Here is a 22,585-nt window from a genome sequence, read left to right on the forward strand (position 1 = left end):
TTTATGACTGGATAGCACGCAGAGATTTTCACTGTATCTCAATAGTAAACCAATACCAATGATGATGATGTACCTACAGTGTGGATAAGGCAAGTTCAGTTCAGAGTGGCAGTGGGGGCCTTGAAAAGCAAGTCCATGGAAAGGTTGGGAACAAGTTCATTTGAGTTCAGGGCAGTAGCAGCAGCCTTGAAAAGTGTAAGGTATTACGGTAGTGACATGTTGACAAAAACAGACATGGGTTTCAGTCAAGCAATTGCCAATGTCTTTATTGCAAAGAAGTACACTGTACATGCTCACTGATAAGGTATCAATGCATCACACAAGGGACTGATAAGTTATCAATGCATCACCTGACTCATATCGCACCATCTCGTACACTCAGTTCCCAAAGGTACAGGTGCCATTCTCCACACTACAAAGAGCAAGCCGTTGACAGCCTTGGAGCAAGTTAATCTCAGGTTGGAGCAGGAGTGGGAGTCTTGACAAGCATGATTGGTTGGAGCGGCCGATCTGGCTAATTGACCAGCTAATAAATAAGGAGGCAAGGTGGGGCGAAGCAGCCTGCTGGGGGCGGCCAGGTTTGGAGAGAGGCTAGGCTGAGTTGAAGTGTGGAAGGCAAGTGTGAGTCATTGGTGCAGGAGTCTTTGGTGAGGAAGCTGAGGCAAGGATGCTAGAACATAGGTGACCAAGAGGATAAGGTAAAGTCACCTTTTGGTTGTGAGCCTTGTGATTTTTGGTTTGGTTCAGTGCGGTGGTGATAGCAGGTGGATTGGCACAATGCTCCTCCTGCAGGATGTGGGAATGCAGGGAATCTGTTGGTGTCCCTGATGGTCATGATAGAAGGTTGAATGGGCAGAGTAGGCAGGAGCATGCCAGGGAATGAGGAACAACTGCTGCATTGAATTGTACTCACTGTTAATGAGAGAGGTCTGTCGGACAAGGCAGATGACCAAGGGCGTGTATAGGTATGTTCCTCAGCGGGACAGGCAGCATCTCTGGAGAGAAGGAATGGGCGACGTTTCGGGTCGAGACCATTCTGTATATTATTGGTTATGGTTGGTGATCAGGTATGGGATGTATATGGTTGGTGATCAGATATCATCTACTGTTAAACAATTGCTCAATATCAAAAATTATCCCCTACCGAGGACAAGCATAATGAAAACAACCTAGCACCTAGAACACTCAGCAAAAAAAGAAGTCCGTTTTCAAACAACAGTACTGACTTCACCAGAGCAGGCGATGTGAGCGACAAAGCAAAAGCTGGGGGAGGATTGACTAAGACCAGGCACTGCATTGTGTTGAAGTTACAGAGGCTGTGTCTGCAATGGGCAGTACAAACAGTTGATTGAGATTGCCCCACTCTAGGACATGCTCTCCCTTGCATGCTGGAGTGTGCCCATCATACAAACTGTGTCTCCATTGTGACTTCTTCTCACATTTCAGAAGCCTTCCTTTGTGAGTGGTGAGGAGCGGGTGGTGTGATTTTCATACTGCACTGTGCTATGCACACCCACAAGCTCTAACAATCCCTTACGGTGCTCAGCTATCTGCACCATTGAAGTGGACAGTCTCCAAAAGCATCTTTTGCAGGTTAGGAATTCTCACCGGTTTGTCTTTGCATTGTATTAGCTGGAAAGAAAAAAAAAATCTTTAAAGGAATGTAACTGGAAAATAATGCGAATATGATGCGTGACAACCTTTGGGCAACAATGGAGCATGTGATTGGTTTCGGAAGAGTTAATGATATCTCTTAATGTCTGGTTAACTGGGAAAGAAATTAATTCAAACATGTCTTGATGAAAAAGTAAGAACAATTTCATGGTTTCCGTTCAATGTAGCCTTTTATAGAAAATTATGATTGAACTAACAAAGATGCCTTCGAGTCTGGGTTGGCTGTTTAACATTGTAAATGTCAATTCGCCATGCATATTTCTTATTACAAAGCCACTTTGAAAATGAATATATTATGTGGAATTTTTATATAGTTTTTTAACATGAAAGGAGTTGCTCGGTTATTGTGGTCTTTAAGTTTATAATCAGTTGATCTGTAGGCGAGGAGAGGGCCATTTCACCTCTTGTGTGTCTGTTTTGGGACAAGTGTTCAATTTCACATCGCTCCATCATTGCCCTGTTTATACACAGTGTGGGGTTGCCATCTGTTGCACCATTTCAAAGGAGCAAGGATTCAACTGTAAGTACTATTTAGATTTGTTTGAGGCAGTGTTCTTGTTAACTTAATTTAAAGCTTTTTTTAAAATGTAACGCTATAGTCAGTAATCTTGTTTACTGTGTGCAAGTTTAATTCTTGTACTGAAACTAAATCTAACTTCAACCACTCATCAAGATTTTGTGTGAGTTCACAATAGCTGTAGTTTGCCTTGCTGAGTTTAGTGGATGTTTTCAGTGAGCGCACAGAAGCCCTTCATTTAGAAAGTGCCCGTTGAGACCTCTGGATGCCCAAAGAACTTTATAACTAATTGAATAGGTTTGCTTTTGATTTACAATCGCTGGTGAGAGAGGGAAACAAGTGTTTGCTGAGGTTAACAAATGTATACACATTTGGGTTGCGGGAATGTAATAGCAATCAGAGAATTGGATTTTTGTTATTTTAGTTGAGTGCTAAACATTACGCAGGGCTCCAAGAAGAACTTGTGTGATGTCAGGGACAATCTAAAAATTGGGGTAGGAATGATTGTGACCAGAAGGATTGAAGAAGACCTCGGATAACGTTGTGATATGATACAAGAGAACTTTATCCCAGCAGGGGAATTGATCTGCCAACAGTCACAAAACACAAGATACATGAAACATGAAATTAAACGAGTGGAAAGGATTGGGCATGTGCAAAGATTGGGGAAGGGAGTCAGAAATAACCATTTCTGCAGAAGGCAGGACCTAACATTATTGCTGTCCTGCTGGGACACACTCAAATATCAGAATAGATTACATGTATTTTCTCGATTAGGAAGGGTGTCAAAAGTTACAGGGAGAAGGCAGGAGAATGAGGTTGAGAGAGAAAAATAGATCAGCCACGATTGAATGGTGGAGTGGACTCGATGGGCTGAATGACCTAATTCTGCTCCTCTGTCTTATGCTCTTATATCAAGGTATGTAGAGTGTGGATCTGCACTCACAAGCTCTCGATTGCTAATGAAACACAGTTAAGGTGGATGTAATACAAACGAGACAGACAAAAGACCTGAACTCAGAACTTTGTTTTACCAGGAAAGTATTGGGATGTTGCAAATTGTATCAGCTCTCCTGGGCTGAGGTGAGTGGGTTTCAGCTCAGGATTATCATTCAATATGTTGGCAGCACGTTTGTGACCGGCACATTGGCACGGCTGGTAGAACTGCTGCCTCACAGTGCCAGAGGCTAGGTGCTCTCTGTGCGGAGTTTGCAAGTTCTCCCTGTGACTGCATGAATTTCTTCCGGGTGGCCTCTGTAAAAAGAACTGCCCCTAATACATAGGGAGTGGATGAGAAAATATTTTCTTCTCAGTTTCCTGAGTATCTTTTGAGAATTCTGGATAGGATTATCAAGGCATTGGCCCCATCCTTTTGCTGTCAAATTTGTAAATGTAGTTCTTGAGCTAATTTGCTATCCAATTTACATTTTTGAGGTACCAAAGATCTACTAAGATGACCGAGACCTTGCATTTGGAAAAAATAAGGTTTGCCTTAATTGACAAACTAGATCTATTTTTTAAAATATGGTCTCCATTTATTGAATTTTTAAAAAAGTAAATGGGTTTGTCACAAAACTAAAATTTAAAACTAAAGTTAAAACTTGAGTTTAGGGTTGGATGTACAACTATACTCACTAACTCCCGGATCTATCCCCATAATCTTTATGTTTGTAATTCTCTTTTTTCTTTGCTTTCTCTCTATTAGTTTATAGTCTTTTTTTTTTCAGTCTCTTTTCATCTTTATTTTATCTTTAAAAAATTTAAATTGAAGCTATGTAAGAACTCTATAACCAGTTTGTCGTTTATTATTATTTGTACATATGCTTTAAAAAATTTTAAAAAATTTAAAAAAATTTAAAAATCTACTATCAACATCTGGATGTCACGAAGCTTTGATAATACCTCCTTAAAAATGTTTTTTGATTGGGCTACAAAATACATAATCTTAAATCCGAATATCAGTTCAGTTCAGTTTAGTTTATTGACACGTGTACTGAGGTACAGTGAAAAGCTTTTGTTGTGTGTTATCCAGTCAGCGGGAAGACAATACATGATTACAATCGATCCATTCACAGTGTGCAGGGAAGAACGTGAATAACGTTTAGTGCAATATAAAGCCAGCAAAGTCCGATCAAAGATAGTCCGAGGGTCACCAACGAGGTAGATAGTAGTTTAGGATTGCTCTCAAGTTGTGGTAGGTTGGTTCAGTTGCATGCTATCAGCTGGGAATAAACTGTCCCTAAATTTGGAGGTGTGCGTTTTCACACTTGTATATTTTTTTGCCCGATGGGAGAGGGGAGAAGAGGGAGTGGTCAGGGTGAGACCCGTCCTTGATTATGCTGCTTGCCTTGCCGAGGCAGCGTGAGGTATAAATGGAGTCAAGTATTTTAAAAAGAAAAGTGCAACTCTTGCCATAGGAATGGAATTGGTGTGAATTTTCATCAATTTATAATCAATTTTCAAAAAGGCAAGACACTATTGTTGGGATCAAAGTCCAGCTCTGGAAAGTGAAAGCGTGGCAGAAATGGTGTTACAAGAGAATGCAAATGCTGTAATCTGAAGTTAAAAAAACAAACTGCTGGAGGAACACACCGACCAGCGATCCCCGCACACTAACGCTATTCTACACTCACACGAGAGACAATTTACAATTATACCAAGCCAATTAACCTACAAACCTGTATGCCTTTGGAGTGTGGGAGGAAACCGGAGATCCTGGCGAAAACCCACGTGGTCACGGGGCGAACGTACAAACTCCATACAGACAGCACTCATGGTCAGAATCAAACTGTTAGGCAGCAACTCCACCGCTACGCCACCTAGCAGTTCCAGCAGTTTGTTTCTTGCAAGGCCGAGATTGTGACATCAACGAGTCAAAATTAGATGTTCATCTTGGAGAACAAAAAATTGCTTGGCAGGTCTGGAAAAATACAGAATGCCCTCACAGCTGAATGTCCAGCTATACATCGAGTGTGGTTGTTTGGAACGAGGTACTAAAATGATCGACCTGTTTGAGTAGTTGCAAATACTGAGGCAGAGAAGAGGATGTAACGTGAGAAGAGCACAAGGTAGATTTTATTTCATAAATTTCAACTCTCTTGTCGGGGACTGTTATTATTTCAGCACTGCAGTTCCATATCTGTAATTTTTGCACAGAGGCAAAGGACAGGAATGAGAGTGCAAGTACAATGAGAGTTCAGTGCTCAGTTTGACAGATGTGGGGGCTTGTGCTGCAGCCATTGCGAAACATGTCTTAAATCATCTCTTTGTTGACTGTGGCTCATTGTCCATTGTACAGGTATCAATGTGTCTGATTGTGCCCAGCTGCTGTGTGTACATCTCCTATTGAGGCTGAGATCGACACAATGAGCACGTCACGCTTCACCCTGGCACTTATAGCCACGTGCCTTATCCAGGGTAAGTGTCCATTGACAACTAGGTATATTCTTAAGAGATCACAGGATGCAATGCTAAGAAGGTGGTCCTTTGAACTGTTATGTCTCTGCTGTTTCTTTGAATGGTGCACTTCTTATTTTCAGAGACTGATAATTAGGTGTGCATTGAATTGCATTTTGAAGCTTATTTCTGTTACCTTTTGGGATTAAAAATTCAACTCAACATTCCCTCTGATTCTTTGTCCAATGATGCTAAGATCTTGCTCTCCAATGACTGGTCAGCTGGCAAGATTTACACTTTATTTGATGTGAGGATTATCTGCCTGGAATGCATTTATCTAAAAGTGCATTAGGATGGAACCTATTAGTTTTAAAACAGGAATTGGATATACACTTGAAATTATACACACTTTTACCCAGTCAAAGCCTTTCATAACGATACTGACTTCTGCTAAATCATGCCTTAACTTTCTAACTTAACTACTCTAAGAAGAACAATCCTTGATTTTACCTTCTGGATAAAAATTTCCCTTTGTGCAAATATTTTCAACATCCCTTCTCCCATCCCATTTCTTCTGATGGTTACAGAATGATGGGTGATGATTGCAGTCATCTCCTTCGTCAGTCTTTGTGTGTGAGCTCACATGGATCCAATGTGAGGTGAGTGGTTCCTGGACAGTTGACAAGCTGGGCCACAATCTGTGTGCAGGCACTTTCCAATCTCTTGGCACTACCATCGCAGCACTGTGTGTGTGGCGAACTAGGACCAGACTGAGAGATCCCTATGGTCCTGACAACCACTTAGAGGAGCTTCAGTGGAGTTTCTCTGTGCATCAGGAAGATAAAAAGAGGACTGGAACAAAGAATGCAATGTTGTTCCCTGCACGTTATAGCATGTGGACATAGCCCCTAAGAACAGGGCAGACTATACAATCAGTGTATAAAATCATGAGAGGAATAGATCAGGTGGATGCATAGAGTCTCTTGACCAGAATAGGCGAATCGAGGACAAGAGGGCAGAGGTTTAAGGTGAAGGGGAAAAGATTTAATAGGAATCTGAAGGGTACCTTTTTCACACAAAAGGTGGTGGGGGTATGGAACAAGCTGCCAGAGGAGGTAGTTAACGCATGGACTATCCCAACATTTAAGAAACAGTTAGAGAAGCACATGATTAAGACAGGTTTGGAGGGATATGGGCCAAACGCGGGCAAGTGGGACTAGTGTAGCTGGGACATGTTGGCCAGTGTGGGAAATTTGGGCCGAAGGGCCTGTTTCCACGCTGTATCACTCTGTGACTCTCTGACTCCATGAGGCTATTGAAGGAAGGAGTGTTCCTGCCTAAGGAACTATAACCTGAGGTGACCCAATGCTTTACAAAGTGCTGGAGAAATTCAGTAGGTCATGCAGCATCTGTGGAGAGAATGGGCAGACAATGTTTGAGTCTTGTCCCTTTTTCAGACTCAAGAAGGGTCCCAACTCAAAACATTGTCTATACATACCCTCCATAGATGCTGCCTGACTGAGTTTCACCAGCACTTTGTGCTTTCTTTAAAGGAGAATGTTGGGAGAAAAGGTTAAAAATATTTATTTATTTTCTCCAAATTTTTACTTTTAATTCATTGTTTATGTTTGTAATTATCCATTGAGCAGAATACTTTATGTTCATTTTTTTTATCAGTTCTTTATGTTTAGTTTGTCCATTCTTTCCCGCCTTGTATGCATTTATAATGATGTCAAACTAATCTGGATGGTATGTTTGTTCAGACCTTTTGTGAGATTTTAATTTGGTCCCAGATGAACAACTCTTCATGGCATAATGTGAAATAACAGCATGGGCAACAATTGTGCCAAATTACGCAATGTTTCACAGGGATAAGAAGGGACAATTTGCGTCTCAACAGCAACTTCCATAACCTCACTTTGCATGGATGGTGTGTGTAGATGAAATTAGTTTAGTTTAGTTCAGAGATACATCACGGAAACAGGTCCTTCGGCCCACTGCGTCTTCACCAAACAGTGATCCCCGCTCAATAACGCAATCCTACACACACGAGGGACAGACTATGTAATGTGTAGACTGAAGAAGGGTCTTGATGCCAAAACGTCACCCATTCCTTCTATCCAGAGATGCTGCCTGTCCCGCTGAATTACTCCAGTTTTTATGTGTCTGTCTTCACGGACAATTTACACCTATACCAAGCCAATTTACCTACATACCTGTACGTCTTTGGAGTGTGGGAGGAAACCGAAGATCTTGTAGAAAACCCAAGCTGTCATGGGAAGAACATACAAACTCCATACAGACAGCACCCGTAGTCGGGATGGAACCCGGGTCTCCGGCGCTGCAAGCGCTGTAAGGCAGCAACTCTACCGCTGAGCCACCACAGCCTATGTCTGTTGATATCACAGATCAGGGGGGTCTTCTATTAACATAGACCAGTGCGATGAGATAACACAAGAGCAATAGATCATTCTAAACCTGTTCAACTCTTTTCAACATTCATTAAAGAGTCAAGAGTGAAGAGTTTGTAGAGTCCAGAGTGTTTGATTGTCATGTGTCCCTGACAGAACAATGAAATTCTTACTTGCAGCAGCACAACAGAATATGTAAACATAGTGCACTGTAAAGAGTTTAATAAACCAGAAAAAAGTTCAGTGTGTGTACATGTACACATACTCACATATACATAAACATATACACGGATATATATATATACATACACACACACACACACACACACACACACACACACGCACGCGCACACGCACACACGCACGCACGCACACACACACACACACACACACACACACACACACACACACACACACACACACACACACACACACACACACACACACACACACACACACACATAAACAACTAACAGACAATAATCGTGCAATAAAAACAATTATAGTCTATTGTAGTTCAGAGCTTATTTGAGGTTGTGGTGTTTAATAGCCTGATGGCTGTGGGGAAGAAGCTGTTCCTGAACTCGGACGTTACTGTTTTCAGGCTCCTGTACCTTCTTCGCGATGGCAGGGGTGTGTGGCCAGGGTGGTGTGGGTCTCTGATGATGCCGGCTGACTTTTTGAGGCAGCGACTCCAGTAAATCCCTTCAATGGCGGGGATTTTGGAAGCATTTGCACGTCTGGGAATATTGACAGTAAAATGTGTCCTTCAACCTGAATATTGCAGATTGCAGAATGCCTGGACTCAATGTGAAATGACAGCAAGTCATTGCAACGTTCCTGTTTTCACCTCCACAGGGTCAGTCTGCCAGTGGTCTGTGTGGGTCGATCGTTCCATTTCCATTTGGGAAGGGGAGACTGTGGTGTTAAACTGTTCCTTTCAATACCCTGATCCGGTCCGAGACCCCTCTACGGTGACTGCCCGGTGGCTGAAGAACTCGCCCTTTCCCAACAACCAGGCCGCCGAAATATACAACAACAAAAACCTGGAGAGGGTGTCATCTGAAGTGCAGCTGATAGGGGACCTGAACGAGAGAAACTGTACGCTCCAGATAGAGAACATTCACAAGGCCGACACCGGGACTTACTACTTCAGATTCGAACTGGGGCAGGGAAACAACTGGTCAGGAGAAGATGGGATCAGTGTCAACGTATATGGTAAGCTGGAATTCTCTTGCAATCCAGGAGTCGTGGTTCACAAGAGCAGGCCTTGCAATCCACCAAGCCCATGGTGACCATCAGGACCACATCTAAACGAATCCCTTTTACCAGCACTTGGTGCATGCCTTTCTCTGTCTGAATGATTCCAGTGCTCCTTTCAGATATTTCCTCATTGTTTGTAGGGTTATCTGCCCCCATGGCCAGCATATTCCACATTCCAACCATGCTCTGGGTAAACAGTATTCTCCCTCAGATCCCCGCACAACTTCTTACTCCTGATCGTAAACCTATACCCTCTGGTCATAGACATATCTGCATTTGGAAAGAATGCTTCCTGCTGTCTACATTTTCAATGCTCCTTACAATTTCTTTTCACCTCTGAGCCAGATCCCACACATCCACTCCCCCATCCCCACCCCCTCCACCACCACCCCTCAGCCTCCTCTGCTCTTAAAAAACCAAATGGCAGCCTGTGTCGGACTTCCTCGTGGTGGAAGCACTCCATCCCAGGCCACGTTTGGAGGAACGTTCCTTGGACCCTTTGCCATTATTTTTGCAGAAAGCGTTTGGAGATAAAACTGTGAGGACCGGCATGTTTTCTTAGGGCTCTGTAGGTGACATTTCACTTCCAAAGGGAATCCAACACGCACTCCCTCTCATCATTGACACAATGCAGATTGGAGGCCTTATTGCTGAGGAGACTGGTACAGTCAGAGTGAAGCCCTGCCATTAGCTCACTTCCAGCTAATATTGTCCTCGAACCACATAGTCAATGCATACTCACTGTTAAGCACGGCTGCCCTCTTATTTCAGAGCTATTTAAAGCAATCATCTGTGAAGTTTAGTTTAGTTTAGTCTAGTTTAGTTTGGTTTAGTTTGGTTTGGTTTGGTTTGGTTTGGTTTAGTCTAGTTTAGTTTGGTTTTGTTTCATTTCGTTCAGAGATACAGTGTGGAAACAGGCCATTCTGCCCACCAGGTCCACGCCTACCAGCAATTGCTGTATGCTAGAACTATCCTACACATTGAAGACAATTTACAATTTTACCAAAGCCAATTAACCTACAAACGTGTGCGTCTGTGGAACGTGCGAGGAAACCATAGCACCCAGAGAACACCCCTCGCGGTTACAGAGACTTCGTACAAACTCCGTACAGACAGCACCCATAGTTGGGATTGAACCCTGATCTCTGGCGCTGTAAGGCAGCTACCGTACTGCTGTGCCACCGTACCGCTCGGATGGTTTCGAACAACATTTGATATTGTACGTCTTTAAAGTTTAGCAAGTGGTCACCATGGAGATGCTGAACAACCCCTTTAGGAGATAGAAGATCATGGGCCTCCTCCAGTGCCATAGTGAGGCCCACTGGAAATTGGAGGAACAGCACCTCATATTTCGCTTGGGCAGCTTGCAGCCCAGCGGTATGAACATTGACTTCTCCAACTTTAGATAGTTCCTCTGTCCCTCTCTTCTCCTCCCCCTTCCGTTCTCCCTCTATCTTCCTGTCTCCACCTATATTCTTCCTTTGTCCCGCCCCCCCCCTGACATCAGTCTGAAGAAGGGTCTCGACCCGAAACGTCACCCATTCCTTCTCTCCAGAGATGCTGCCTGTCCCGCTGAGTTACTCCAGCACTCTGTGAAACGTCTCCCATTCCTTCTCTCCAGAGATGCTGCCTGACCTGCTGAGTTACTCCAGCACTCTGTGTCTATCGTATGTAAGAGCAGGATGCATTTAAAGGTTGGTGCCTGCAATCACTCACATCAGAAAAGTCATTATGGTGGATGTCAAAAAGAACGCAGGTTCAATACACATGATCAGGTCCATGTTCTCAGCACCCCTCACAAAGCAAACAAATGGAAGGTGGGAACTGTAGTTGAAGTGTGTGGTACCAGGTGGTAGAAACTGGAGGACATGTTAGAAGTGTACACATAAACCATATGATGCCAGCAAGGGAACAAGAGCAAAGCATAGACGAAGAAACAGATCTGGCAGAGTTCGGTATTATTCCAAGTTCAGACGTAAAATCAGAATCTCCAAAGAAAGTAGACACAAAGATAAATGATCCTGAACTTGACTCTCCTTTAGAACCACAAACCGACACTCCCCCTAAACTACTCAGGAGATCAGAGTGCGTAAACCAGTCGTTAGGTTACATTTCTAAAATTATTCTTGTTTGTCTGATTTACAAGTGATTTTACTTTCTAAGGGGAGAGCAGTGCAGTGTATATAATGGTAACAGTAACTTTAACAACAGTACTGTAATGGTGTGATTTGTGTCACGTGATATATTCTATATCATCAGTCTCGTGAATATGTGTAAGTATGCGCAGATTTTGCAAAATAAAGACGACCCACACAGGCAACAGCGTGTACTGAAAACCTCCGCTTGTTTCTATCTCCATGCTGAAACCGTATATCTTACAAGTCAGGTAACGGTGGGGAAGAAGCTGTTCTTATGAGTAGGAAGGAACTGCAGATGCTGGTTTAAACTAAAGATAGACACAAAAAGCTGGAGTAACTCAGCGGGACGGGCAGCATCTCTGGAGAAAAGGAATGGTGACGTTTCGAGTCGAGTCTGCAGAACGGTCTCGACCCATTCCTTCTCTCCAGAGAAGCTGCCTGTCCCGCTGAGTTACTCCAGCATTTTGTGTCCAAGATGTTCTTATGTCCGGAAGTCCACGATTTCCAACTCCTGCACCTTCTACCGGGTGCTGGGTAGAAAGAGGATGAGGGTAAGACCAGGATGGCAGACATCCTTGAGAATACCTCCAGCCTTCGTGACCCAACACATGTGAAGATGGTGTAGGTGGAAGGCAGTGACAAGCCCATGGACTGGACTGTGCTCACCACACTCTGCAAGTTCAGGAAGTCAAGAGTGGAGCATCTGCCAAACCAGGCTGAGGTGCATCCCGTCAGTGTATGTACAGAAGGTCAAAGCACAGTCGGCTTACCAATGCATCTGCCAAACCAATGCATCTGCCAAACCAATGCATCTGCCAAACCAATGCATCTGCCAAACCAGGCTGAGGTGCATCCCATCAATGTATGTACAGAAGGTCAAAGCACAGTCGGCTTACCAATGCATCTGCCAAACCAATGCATCTGCCAAACCAGGCTGAGGTGCATCCCATCAGTGTACGTACAGAAGGTCAAAGCACAGTTGGCTTACCAATGCAGCACTCCCTCAATACTGCCCTGTGGCACCACATTTTGTGCTGAAGTTTCTGAAGTAGACATTAAGATTCCTCCCACTTTAACACTGACATTTGGGTGTGGGATTAATCTGTCATTTTAGGCATCCAATGATTGGATACAAGCCCAGATTTTCTAGTGTGGGGAGAGTCCAGTTCAGAATGGTTAACAGTTGAGTGTGTACTCCTCCCACTCCATTTTCTTTGCTCAGCTTACTGGCACTGGAGTAGATCTCAGCTGTAAGAGGGTGTATAGAAAGTGCAGCAGTTAAGGGGGTGGGTTTTCTATGAGCGTTAAAATTAAAAAGACGGATAAAGTTAAAGGATATAGCAGATATAGCAGCACAAAGTAACTGTCAGGAAAAGAGGGAGAGGAAGTCAAAGTGGCCGGCACGGTGGCGCAATGGTAGAGTTGCTGCCTTACAGCGCCAGAGACCCTCACTGTCCTGCATGTCTGTATGGAGTTTGTGCGTTCTCCCCGTGACCTGCGTGGGTTTTCTCCAAGAACTTCAGTTTCCTCCCACACTCCAATGACATGCAGGTTTGTAGGTTAATTGGCTTGGTATAAATGTCAAAATTGACCCTCGTGTAGGATGGCGTTAATGTGCGGGGATCGTTGGTCGTTGCGGATTCAGTGGGCCAAAGGGCCTGTTTCCACGCTGTACCACTAAACTAAACTAAACTAAACTAAACTAAAACACAGCCATAGATCAAATAAGCGATATCAGGGACAAATGTCCCGCCCCCTCCCCTGACATCAGTCTGAAGAAGGGTCTCGACCCGAAACGTCACCCATTCCTTCTCTCCTGAGATGCTGCCTGACCTGTTGAGTTACTCCAGCATTTTGTGAATAAATACCTTCGATTTGTACCAGCATCTGCAGTTATTTTCTTATACTAACCAGGCAGCAAATGCACTGCAGCACATGCAGGAATGCAGCAAATGTGATTTCTTTAGTCATGTTGCCAGTCAATTGAGATGTGCGACTATTGTAGGTATTGGGACTAAATCCACGATCTAAACCGCAGTGCAAAACATCTTTTAACTGGGAAGTACGTCCCATGTCAGTGGCATCGTGACATTATTCCACTCACCACACCAATCCGACTCTGACCTTTTTAAAGTATTAAGGCATCGGTGTTTGTATAAGGGTCTCGACCCGAAACGTCACCCATTCCTTCTCTCCAGAGATGCTGCCTGTCCCGCTGAGTTACTGCAGCATTTTGTGTCTATCTTCGTGTTAAACCAGCATCTGCAGTACCTTCCTACACATTTTGCATAGTATTGTTGTATAAGGCATTGTTGAATTCCCGTTTCCTTCCAACATCTTAGGCTATTCAGTCAATGAGTGTGTAAGGAGCCTGATAAAGGGTCTCGACCCAAAATGTCTCCTGTTCCTTTTCTCTAGAGATGCAGCCTGACCCGCTGAGTTACTTCAGCATTTTTAATGCCAATATTCAGTCAATGAACTGCATGCCAAAATTCTCACAGCAATCAAATCGATTCCATTTCCTCCCTTCCTTTCGTTCAACCGATTCTTTCTCACATGCCCAATAACACATGGCCTGTTCTCCCTCCACCCACCTTCTCTAAGGGTAAACAAAAAATGCTGGAGTAACTCAGTGGGACCGGCAGCATCTGTGGAGGGAAGGAATGGTTCAGAAGAAGGGTCTCCACCCAAAACGTCATCCGTTCCTTCTCTCCAGAGATGCTGCCGGTCCTGCTGAGTTACTCCAGCTTTTCAGAAGAAGGATCTCGACCTGAAACATCAACCGTTCCTTCTCTCCAGAGATGGTGCCGGTCCCGCTGAGTTACTCCAGCATTTTGGGTCTATTTTCGGTGTAAACCAGCGTCTGTAGTTCCTTCTTACACATTTTCTCTAAAGGTATTTTGTAGTGGCCAATTAACCACAGGACCAGCACATCTTCAGGATGTGGGAGGAGGCAGTGCCCAGAGGAAGCCACTGCAGACCACAGGAAGAATGAGCATCCTCCACACAGATTATTAAGGGGTTGGACACGTTAGATGCAGGAAACATGTTCCCAATGTTGGGGGGGGGGGGGGGGGTCCAGAACCAGGGGCCACAGTTTAAGAATAAGGGGTAGGCCATTTAGAACGGAGATGAGGAAAAACTTTTTCAGTCAGAGAGTTGTAAATCTGTGGAATTCTCTGCCTCGGAAGGCAGTGGAGGCCAATTTTCTGAATGCATTCAAGAGAGAGCTAGATAGAGCTCTTAAGGATAGCGGAGTCAGGGGGTATGGGGAGAAGGCAGGAACGGGGTAGTGATTGAGAATGATCAGCCATGATCACATTGAATGGTGGTGCTGGCTCGAAGGGCCGAATGGCCTACTCCTGCACCTATTGTCTATTGTCTATTGTCAGATGGCACTCGAATTCAGAACTAAACAGCCAGGCAGCCCCAGCCTGCCACTCCTGCCCAACTCACCCATGAGAGTAACCTCTATCCAACACTGCCATTGCCATTCCTTGTGCTCAGTCTCAGTTGCTGCTCCATGTACTGCCTTTGTCACCGTGGGTGATATTGTTTTACTGCCATCAGTAGTGACGAGCTCGCTCATTAAAATGGGCAATAGGAGGTAGTCACAGACACCAGGGTTTCAGGAGTAGGGTCAGAGATTACCAATAACTTTGAGATATCTGCTGACATACCTGACTTGATACCAAATAACTGCACTACCTTCTACTATGGAGGCATCAGTCTGAAGAAGGGTCTCGACCCGAAACGTCGCCCATTCCTTCCCTCCTGAGATGCTGCCTGATCCGCCAGCATTTTGTGTCTACCTTCAATTTGAACCAGCATCCGCAGTTATTTTCCTACATGTAGAGGCATCTATTGTATACTCATCTGGGACAATAAATCGCATCATGCTATTCTTCCTTTGTTCTCTGCCTTAAAGGCTCCGTGACAATTCCATTCAATAAGCTTGTTTGTTCTCTCCAACCTCTACAGCTCGCCCAACAAAACCACACATATCCATCCCCGAGGAAGTCATTGAAGGTGATGAAGTTGTAACTTTGACCTGTTCCACCGGCAACATTGACCAAAGGGGAAAGGCTAGCCTGAGCTGGGAAGGTGTCGAGGACCTGACGGACTGGACCCCCAAGAGTGAGGACGAATGGTCTGGTTACTCTTGGTCACTGAAGAGCAACCTGGCCTTCATCCCATCCCACCAGCACCACAACCAGCTCATCAAGTGCACAGTTAACTACACGCCATACCCGTACTCCGATGAAACCTACATCACGCTGCAAATACGATGTAAGTTCAAATGGTTTTCAAATGGGTTACGGCAAAGTCTTGGGATGCATTGGTGGTGTGGGTTAGATGTCTTCTTCAGTCAGGACTGTGTTCATTTGTTGTGTTGATGCATCAATATGCCTGCAAAGCTGCAGCAGGTAGAAAATAGGTGCAGGAGTAGGCCATTCGGCCCTAACAGCCAGCACCGCCATTCAATATGATCATGGCTGATCATCCAAAATCAGTACCCCGTTCCTACTTTCTCCCCATATCCCTTGATTCCGTTAGCCCTAAGAGCTAAATTTAACTTTCTCTTGAAAACCTCCAGTGAATTGGTCTCCACTGCCTTCTGTGGCAGAGAATTCCACGCCCTACGAAACCAGTAAGACAACCAGTAAGACCTGTCCCGGTCCATATGACAATTTAAACACTCTTGACTCTTCACTGCTAATGATTTGAGTAAGCAAAGGATATTTATTAAGAGCCTATGCTGTCTTTTCCTTGCACTAAACGTTATTCCCTTATCATGAATCAATACAATGTAAATGGCTCGAATGTAATCATGTATTGTCTTTCAGCTGACTGGATAACATGCAACAAAAGCTTTTCACTGTACATGTGATGATAAACTGCGCTGAAATTGAACTGAAAAGGATTGATCATGTAAATCTATGACTGATATTTGCAGAAAAAGGACCTTTGGAGGGACTTTCATTTCCTCTTCTCAGACTGGAAAGGAATCGCGAGTGTGGGTGGTAGAGGTGGAGGTGGAAGTCATAGGGAAGAATATAAAAGGTCATCAGAAAAGAAACTGGACTAAAAGCAGACAGTAGTCAATTGAGAAAAGATGCCAAGGAAGGCAGGAGCAAGAAAACAAGATAGCTGTGTTGGAAGGACCAGCAGATACTGGTTTACACTGAAGATAGCCACAAAATGCTGGAGTAACTCAGCAGGACAGACAGCATCTCTGGTTAGAAGGAATGGGTGACATTTCGGGCCGAGACCCTTCTTCAGACCTTGATAAAAGGAATGGGTGCCTTTTCGGCTCATGTCTGAAGACGTGTCTTGATCCAAAACATCACCCATTCCTTGCAATACAGTCTGAAGAAGGTCTCGACCCGAAACCTCACCCATTCCTTCTACCCAGAGATGCTGCCTGAACCCACTACGAAGATAGCTATGATGAATAGAGGAAACAGGGTAGTAGATCTTCTTGTTAGCCATTCATTGTGCTAAAGGAAGTAAGTGAGGAGCGAGGTACAGTGTTGGATTATCAAGACATGATGGCACTTCTATCAGGACCCGGACATTCCCAATGGTTTTGGTCCAGAAATAATCAGTGGGTTAGAAAATTGCCAATGTCACTCCATTATTTAAGAAGTGTAGGGGATTGTGTGAATTCAGCTATTTTAACAATGTAAAGGAGTCAGGAACAGGGGACGTACAACGAGATCTGGGTGCCCTAGTGCATCAGTCACTGAAAGGAAGCATGCAGGTACAGCAGGCAGTGAAGAAAGACAATGGAATGTTGGCCTTCATAACAAGAGGAGTTGAGTATAGGAGCAAAGAGGTCCTTCTGCAGTTGTACGGGGCCCTAGTGAGACCGCACCTGGAGTACTGTGTGCAGTTTTGGTCTCCAAATTTGAGCAAGGATATTCTTGCTATTGAGGGCGTGCAGCGTAGGTTTACTAGGTTAATTCCCGGAATGGCGGGACTGTCATATGTTGAAAGACTGGAGCGACTAGGCTTGTATACACTGGAATTTAGGATAAGAGGGGATCTTATCAAAACGTATAAGATTATTAAGGGGTAGGACACGTTAGAGGCAGGAAACATGTTCCCAATGTTGGGGGAGTCCAGAACCAGGGGCCACAGTTTAAGAATAAGGGGTAGGCTATTTAGAACTGAGATGAGGAAAAACTTTTTCAGGTAGAGAGTTGTGAATCTGTGGAATTCTCTGCCTCCGAAGGCAGTGGAGGCCAATTCTCTGAATGCATTCAAGCGAGAGCTAGATAGAGCTCTTAAGGATAGCGGAGTCAGGGGGTATGGGGAGAAGGCAGGAACAGGGTACTGATTGAGAATGATCAGCAATGATCACATTGAATGGCGGTGCTGGCTCGAAGGGCCGAATGGCCTCCTCCTGCACCTATTGTCTTTTGTCTATTGTCTATTGTAAAGGATTAAAACTGACTCATAATTAAAAATGGTGAAACAACTCAAATACATACTTTTTTCCACCGGGTTGGTCACTCCATTCAAATGATTACGTTCACTATCTGTGCCCACCCCAGTATGAAGCAGGGGGGGCAAGATATGGTCCATCTGTCCCACTCTTCCTCAGCACCAGTGGGGCAAATGGTGACTTAGTGGGCAATTGCTACACATTCACTGGATTGATAGCAAACTAAAAATGATTAAATACAAACATAAACCACAAAGACTAGGCAGATTAATCCTTTATTCCTGGAAGATTAAGAGGCTGTCTAATTTTGTTTGAGTTATTAAAGGAATAGATAGGTTAGACGTTGAAAGGTCCTAACTAGTGGGAATGGAGTCAAAAGCTTTAGAGCAGGGTTATGCAGGGTGCAGTGATTTTTCTCTTTAAAAACAGAAGGTTTTCCATGAATAAACGTGAAGCAGAATATCTTGGCCTGACTGGTGTCTCTTTGATATATAATGTTTTAGAGTCACTGCGGCCTACCTATTGGCTCTCTGAATATACATACAGTGGTGTGCCTTGTCACTGTGGGTTGAGTGAAATAGCTTCACTTGTACCTACAGAATGGCTGTTGTATTCAGATACCAAGTTGCACATCCTGCATCTTCAGGCAGGTTGTTGTACAAGCATGTTTTGAAATACTTTGCGTCGATTTGATTTGTGTTGACTAATTGGCCTTGGATTTATTCAGGTGATTTTTGTTTTTGTTTCAGCCTACTTTGGTACCTTTGGTGCCGATAGGTGTTGTGTTGAATCTTACCCTGTGGTAGTCTCTTGGCCGTCTATTAATGACATGTTCAATATCAATTCGAAGTTGGATCTCCGTGGGGCTGTTTGGGTTAAACATATTGTAATATTTCCTGAGCCTTTCAGGCGTGTTAGACAATAGACAATAGGTGCAGGAGTGGGCCATTCGGCCCTTCGAGCCAGCATCACCATTCAATGTGATCATGGCTGATCATTCACAATCAGTACCCCGTTCCTGCCTTCTCCCCATACCCCCTGACTCCGCTATCCTTAAGAGCTCTATCTAGCTCTCTCTTGAATGCATTCAGAGACTTGGCCTCCACTGCCTTCTGAGGCAGTGAATTCCACAGATTTACAACTCTCTGACTGAAAATGTTTTTCCTCATCTCCGTTCTAAATGGCCTACCCCTTATTCTTAAACTGTGGCCCCTGGTTCTGGACTTCCCCAACATTGGGAACATGTTTCCTTCCTCTAACGTGTCCAACCCCTTAATAATCTTATATGTTTCGATAAGATCCCCTCTCATCCTTCTAAATTCCAGTGTATACAAGCCTAGTCGCTCCAGTCTTTCAACATACGACAGTCCCGCCATTCCATGTTGTGTATGAATATGTTGTCATTTCCACTCTTTCTACACTTGGCATTATGTTGTATGTAAAATTGCAATGATATACTTTGAACCTGTGGGTAATTGGCTCAAAATTCAGTGATTTTGCAATGCCTTTAACAGCACAACGCATGTAAAAATTGTTGTTGCACAGAGTTAAGTACTCTGGTATCTGAGCAGATTTGCAACACTTCCAAAATGTCCAAAAATTTATCAGGGCACTTGTAGGAGTAACGAAAATGGGAAAACTTAGATTTAAGTTGAGCGGAAGGAGTTTTAAATGGTATCTGAAGAGTACATTTTTTACAGGGAACGGCTGATATCTGGAATGTGATGCTGGAGGAGATGGTGGACTCAGATACAGTCAGCACGTTTAGGAGGCATTTAGACGGAAAGTTCAACAGGCATGGCACAGAAAGATACAGACTTATTGTGGGTCGGCAAATGGAATTAATGTAGATGGCTGTAAAGGTTGGCATGGACCTAGTGGGCCACAGCATTCATTTATCTGCTGTACAACTTTGATTGGCATGATTCAGATAGGGACCCATTTTGCAATAGGATACATATAAAGTGATGTTTTTCTAAAGCAATGCTCAATTAAAAGTTCTTCTGGGAGAAATAAGATCACATTGAGCCAATGCCCATCACCCAGAGCCAACTAAAATTTTAATTTAAACAGAGTATTACAGATCGACATAAGTAATAGAAAGTATTTATTCACAAAATGCTGGAGTAACTCAGCAGGTCAGGCAGCATCTCAGGAGAGAAGGAATGGGTGACGTTTTGGGTCGAGACCCTTCTTCAGTAATAGAAAGGATTAACATAAATCGAGCAAGGGGCTTTAGTCTGTATTTTACAGGGTGTAGCTACATGAAGTGTGCTGAGAACTATACTCTGCATTCAGTATCTTTCCCTTTGCTTTACCTATTGTACTTGAGTTTAGCTTGATTGTATCTATGTATAGTATTATCAGATTTGATTGTATAGCATTGAAAATTACATTTTTCACGGTACCTTGGTAGACGTTACAATAATAAAAAACCAAAACCTATCATAGCTTTCCCTCTCTTTCCCCTCCCCCTTTCCAGTTCTCCCACCAGTCTTCCTGTCTCCGACTACATCCTTTCTTTGTCCCGCCCCCTCCTCTGACATCGATCTGAAGAAGGGTCTCGACCCGAAACGTCACCCATTCCTTCTCTCCTGAGATGCTGCCTGACCCGCTGAGTTACTCCAGCATTTTGTGTCTACCTGTCATAGCTGTGTTCTGAGTATGTGCCTTCAGTGTTTTGTGTGTGTGTTTTTGTATAACTTCTTTGAACCTGAAATGGATGTGCTTGTGCATGTTGGTGGTGGTCTAACTCATGCACACTTGTTCCCTTTGTGAGCACAGAAAAGATATTTAATGAAAATCCACAGCATTACAGCCAGCATCTGGCGGGCTTTGTATAAACATAAACAGCTTCTATTGGTATTGCCTTCATGGAAACAACATGCTTGCCTCATGCTTACATGTGGTGTGCTTTGAACATGCATGCAGAATTTCACTCCAGCCTACAGCTAATATCCTGTATGCCATGATTCATATTTACAGACAGTTTGTAGTTCACAACCATACTTCAGTACATCTGGAGTCCACAAATGATGTACAGAAAATGGTCCCCAGAGGGAGAACAGAGATATGGTAAACAATAGATGATTAGCCATCGTCCTATTGAATGCTGGAGAAAGCTAGAATGGGTAAATGACATACTCCTGCTCCTATTCTTGAAGTGTTCAGTGTTCACAGTACGTCTGTACCTGAATATTCTGAAGAGTCTGAAAAAGGGTCTCGACCCGAAACGTCACCCTTTCCTTCTCTCCAGAGATGCTACCTGTCCCGCTGCGTTACTCCATCATTTTGTGTCTACCCTGAATATTCCATGATGTCTATTAGCATTCAGGGGCTTACAAGGAGACAGAATCAATCATTAAATAAGTGTGAGACTAATGGTGCCTATTTCTCAGGTATCACATTTCCCATTTAAAGTAATTTTGAGCAGCAAAATAGGAATTGCTGGAAGAACTTGATGGGTCAAGCAGCATCTGTGGAGGCAAAGGATGAGTGGGGAGCTTGCCCTGGTGGAGGGTCTCAATCTGAACCCGCGGCCCTCACAGATGCTGCTTGATTTGAGGAGTTCACCCAGAGTTTGTTATTTGCTCCAGATTCCAGCATCAGTAGTCTCTCATATCTCCAAAATAACATTCAGACTTACCAATAAGGAAACCAATTGCTGATGCAGTGTAGATATGAAATTTTTGCTTTAGTTATGTTATCACTAAAACGGAAGTCAAAGCAGATATGAAACTGAGGATCTGTTTAAAAAAATATTGCAACCCATGGGATAAAAAAGGGAAATGTCCATTGACAAACTGCCAAGGCTAAAAGAGGATCAGACACCATGTCCAAATGAAAGCCGGGAGTGAAAGTAGCCGAGTCCCATGCGTGTAGAGGGGATGACTAATGATTGTCCATCCTTGGAAAGCGTGATGGAATGGAGCAACCTGCAAGCCAGGCACCTGAACAGAAAGAAGCAGCACCTAAACTGAAAGAAGTGCTGTATGTGGATCAAGAGGCAGAATCTAAATACTAAAACTCTCGTTTGTTATCTTGTTTGTGACTGAACTTCAGCCAAAACGGTACATGATAGCGCGACAATTTTAGGCCCACCTTACTCACCATTGTCACTTTAGTGATAATGCACTTAGTTTTATTGAAATCGGTGTTATATTTTTATTCACATTTTAAAGTTTAAATCTATCTCCTAGGGAGGGGGGAGGGAGGTAGGGGCGAGGGAGGGAGGTGGGAGGAGGGTGGACAAGGGGGGGTTGAGGGGAAAGGGAAGTGGGGGGTAGGGGGGAGGGGAGGGGAAGGGGTGGGGAGGGAGGGGGAAGAGGGAGGAGAGGGTGCTGCACCAATGTAGGAGAGGTTTGGGCCCAACGGATCCACTTGGTCTAGTGTTGAATTAAAAATAGGCAGTGCACATTCCTGAAGGTTAAATTATGTTTGGCTATCATGTTAAAATCCATTATAGATAATAGACAATAGACAATAGGTGCAGGAGGAGGCCATTCGGCCCTTCGAGCCAGCACCGCCATTCAATGTGATCATGGCTGATCATTCTCAATCAGTACCCCGTTCCTGCCTTCTCCCCATACCCCCTGACTCCGCTATCCTTAAGAGCTCTATCCAGCTCTCTCTTGAATGCATTCAGAGAATTGGCCTCCACTGCCTTCTGAGGCAGAGAATTCCACAGATTCACAACTCTCTGACTGAAAAAGTTTTTCCTCATCTCAGTTCTAAA

At 43.9% G+C, this 22,585-nt stretch overlaps 1 protein-coding gene across 1 annotated transcript in view; it reads left to right on the top strand.

Annotated features, from left to right (window-relative positions):
• Positions 1–1,608: 1,608 nt before the first annotated feature.
• The window catches only part of LOC144599787 (B-cell receptor CD22-like), a 35,199-nt gene continuing 14,222 nt past the window's right edge, over positions 1,609–22,585 (top strand). The window contains exons 1-4 of the mRNA XM_078411023.1: positions 1,609–1,807; positions 5,490–5,608; positions 8,857–9,216; positions 15,381–15,689. Of these exons, the coding sequence (XP_078267149.1) occupies positions 5,557–5,608; positions 8,857–9,216; positions 15,381–15,689 (721 nt within the window). The 5' untranslated portion in view covers positions 1,609–1,807; positions 5,490–5,556. The remainder of the gene's footprint in view (positions 1,808–5,489; positions 5,609–8,856; positions 9,217–15,380; positions 15,690–22,585) is intronic.

This window comes from Rhinoraja longicauda, chromosome 14 (assembly GCF_053455715.1).
Source record: "Rhinoraja longicauda isolate Sanriku21f chromosome 14, sRhiLon1.1, whole genome shotgun sequence".
In the NCBI taxonomy this organism is placed as follows: domain Eukaryota; kingdom Metazoa; phylum Chordata; class Chondrichthyes; order Rajiformes; family Arhynchobatidae; genus Rhinoraja; species Rhinoraja longicauda.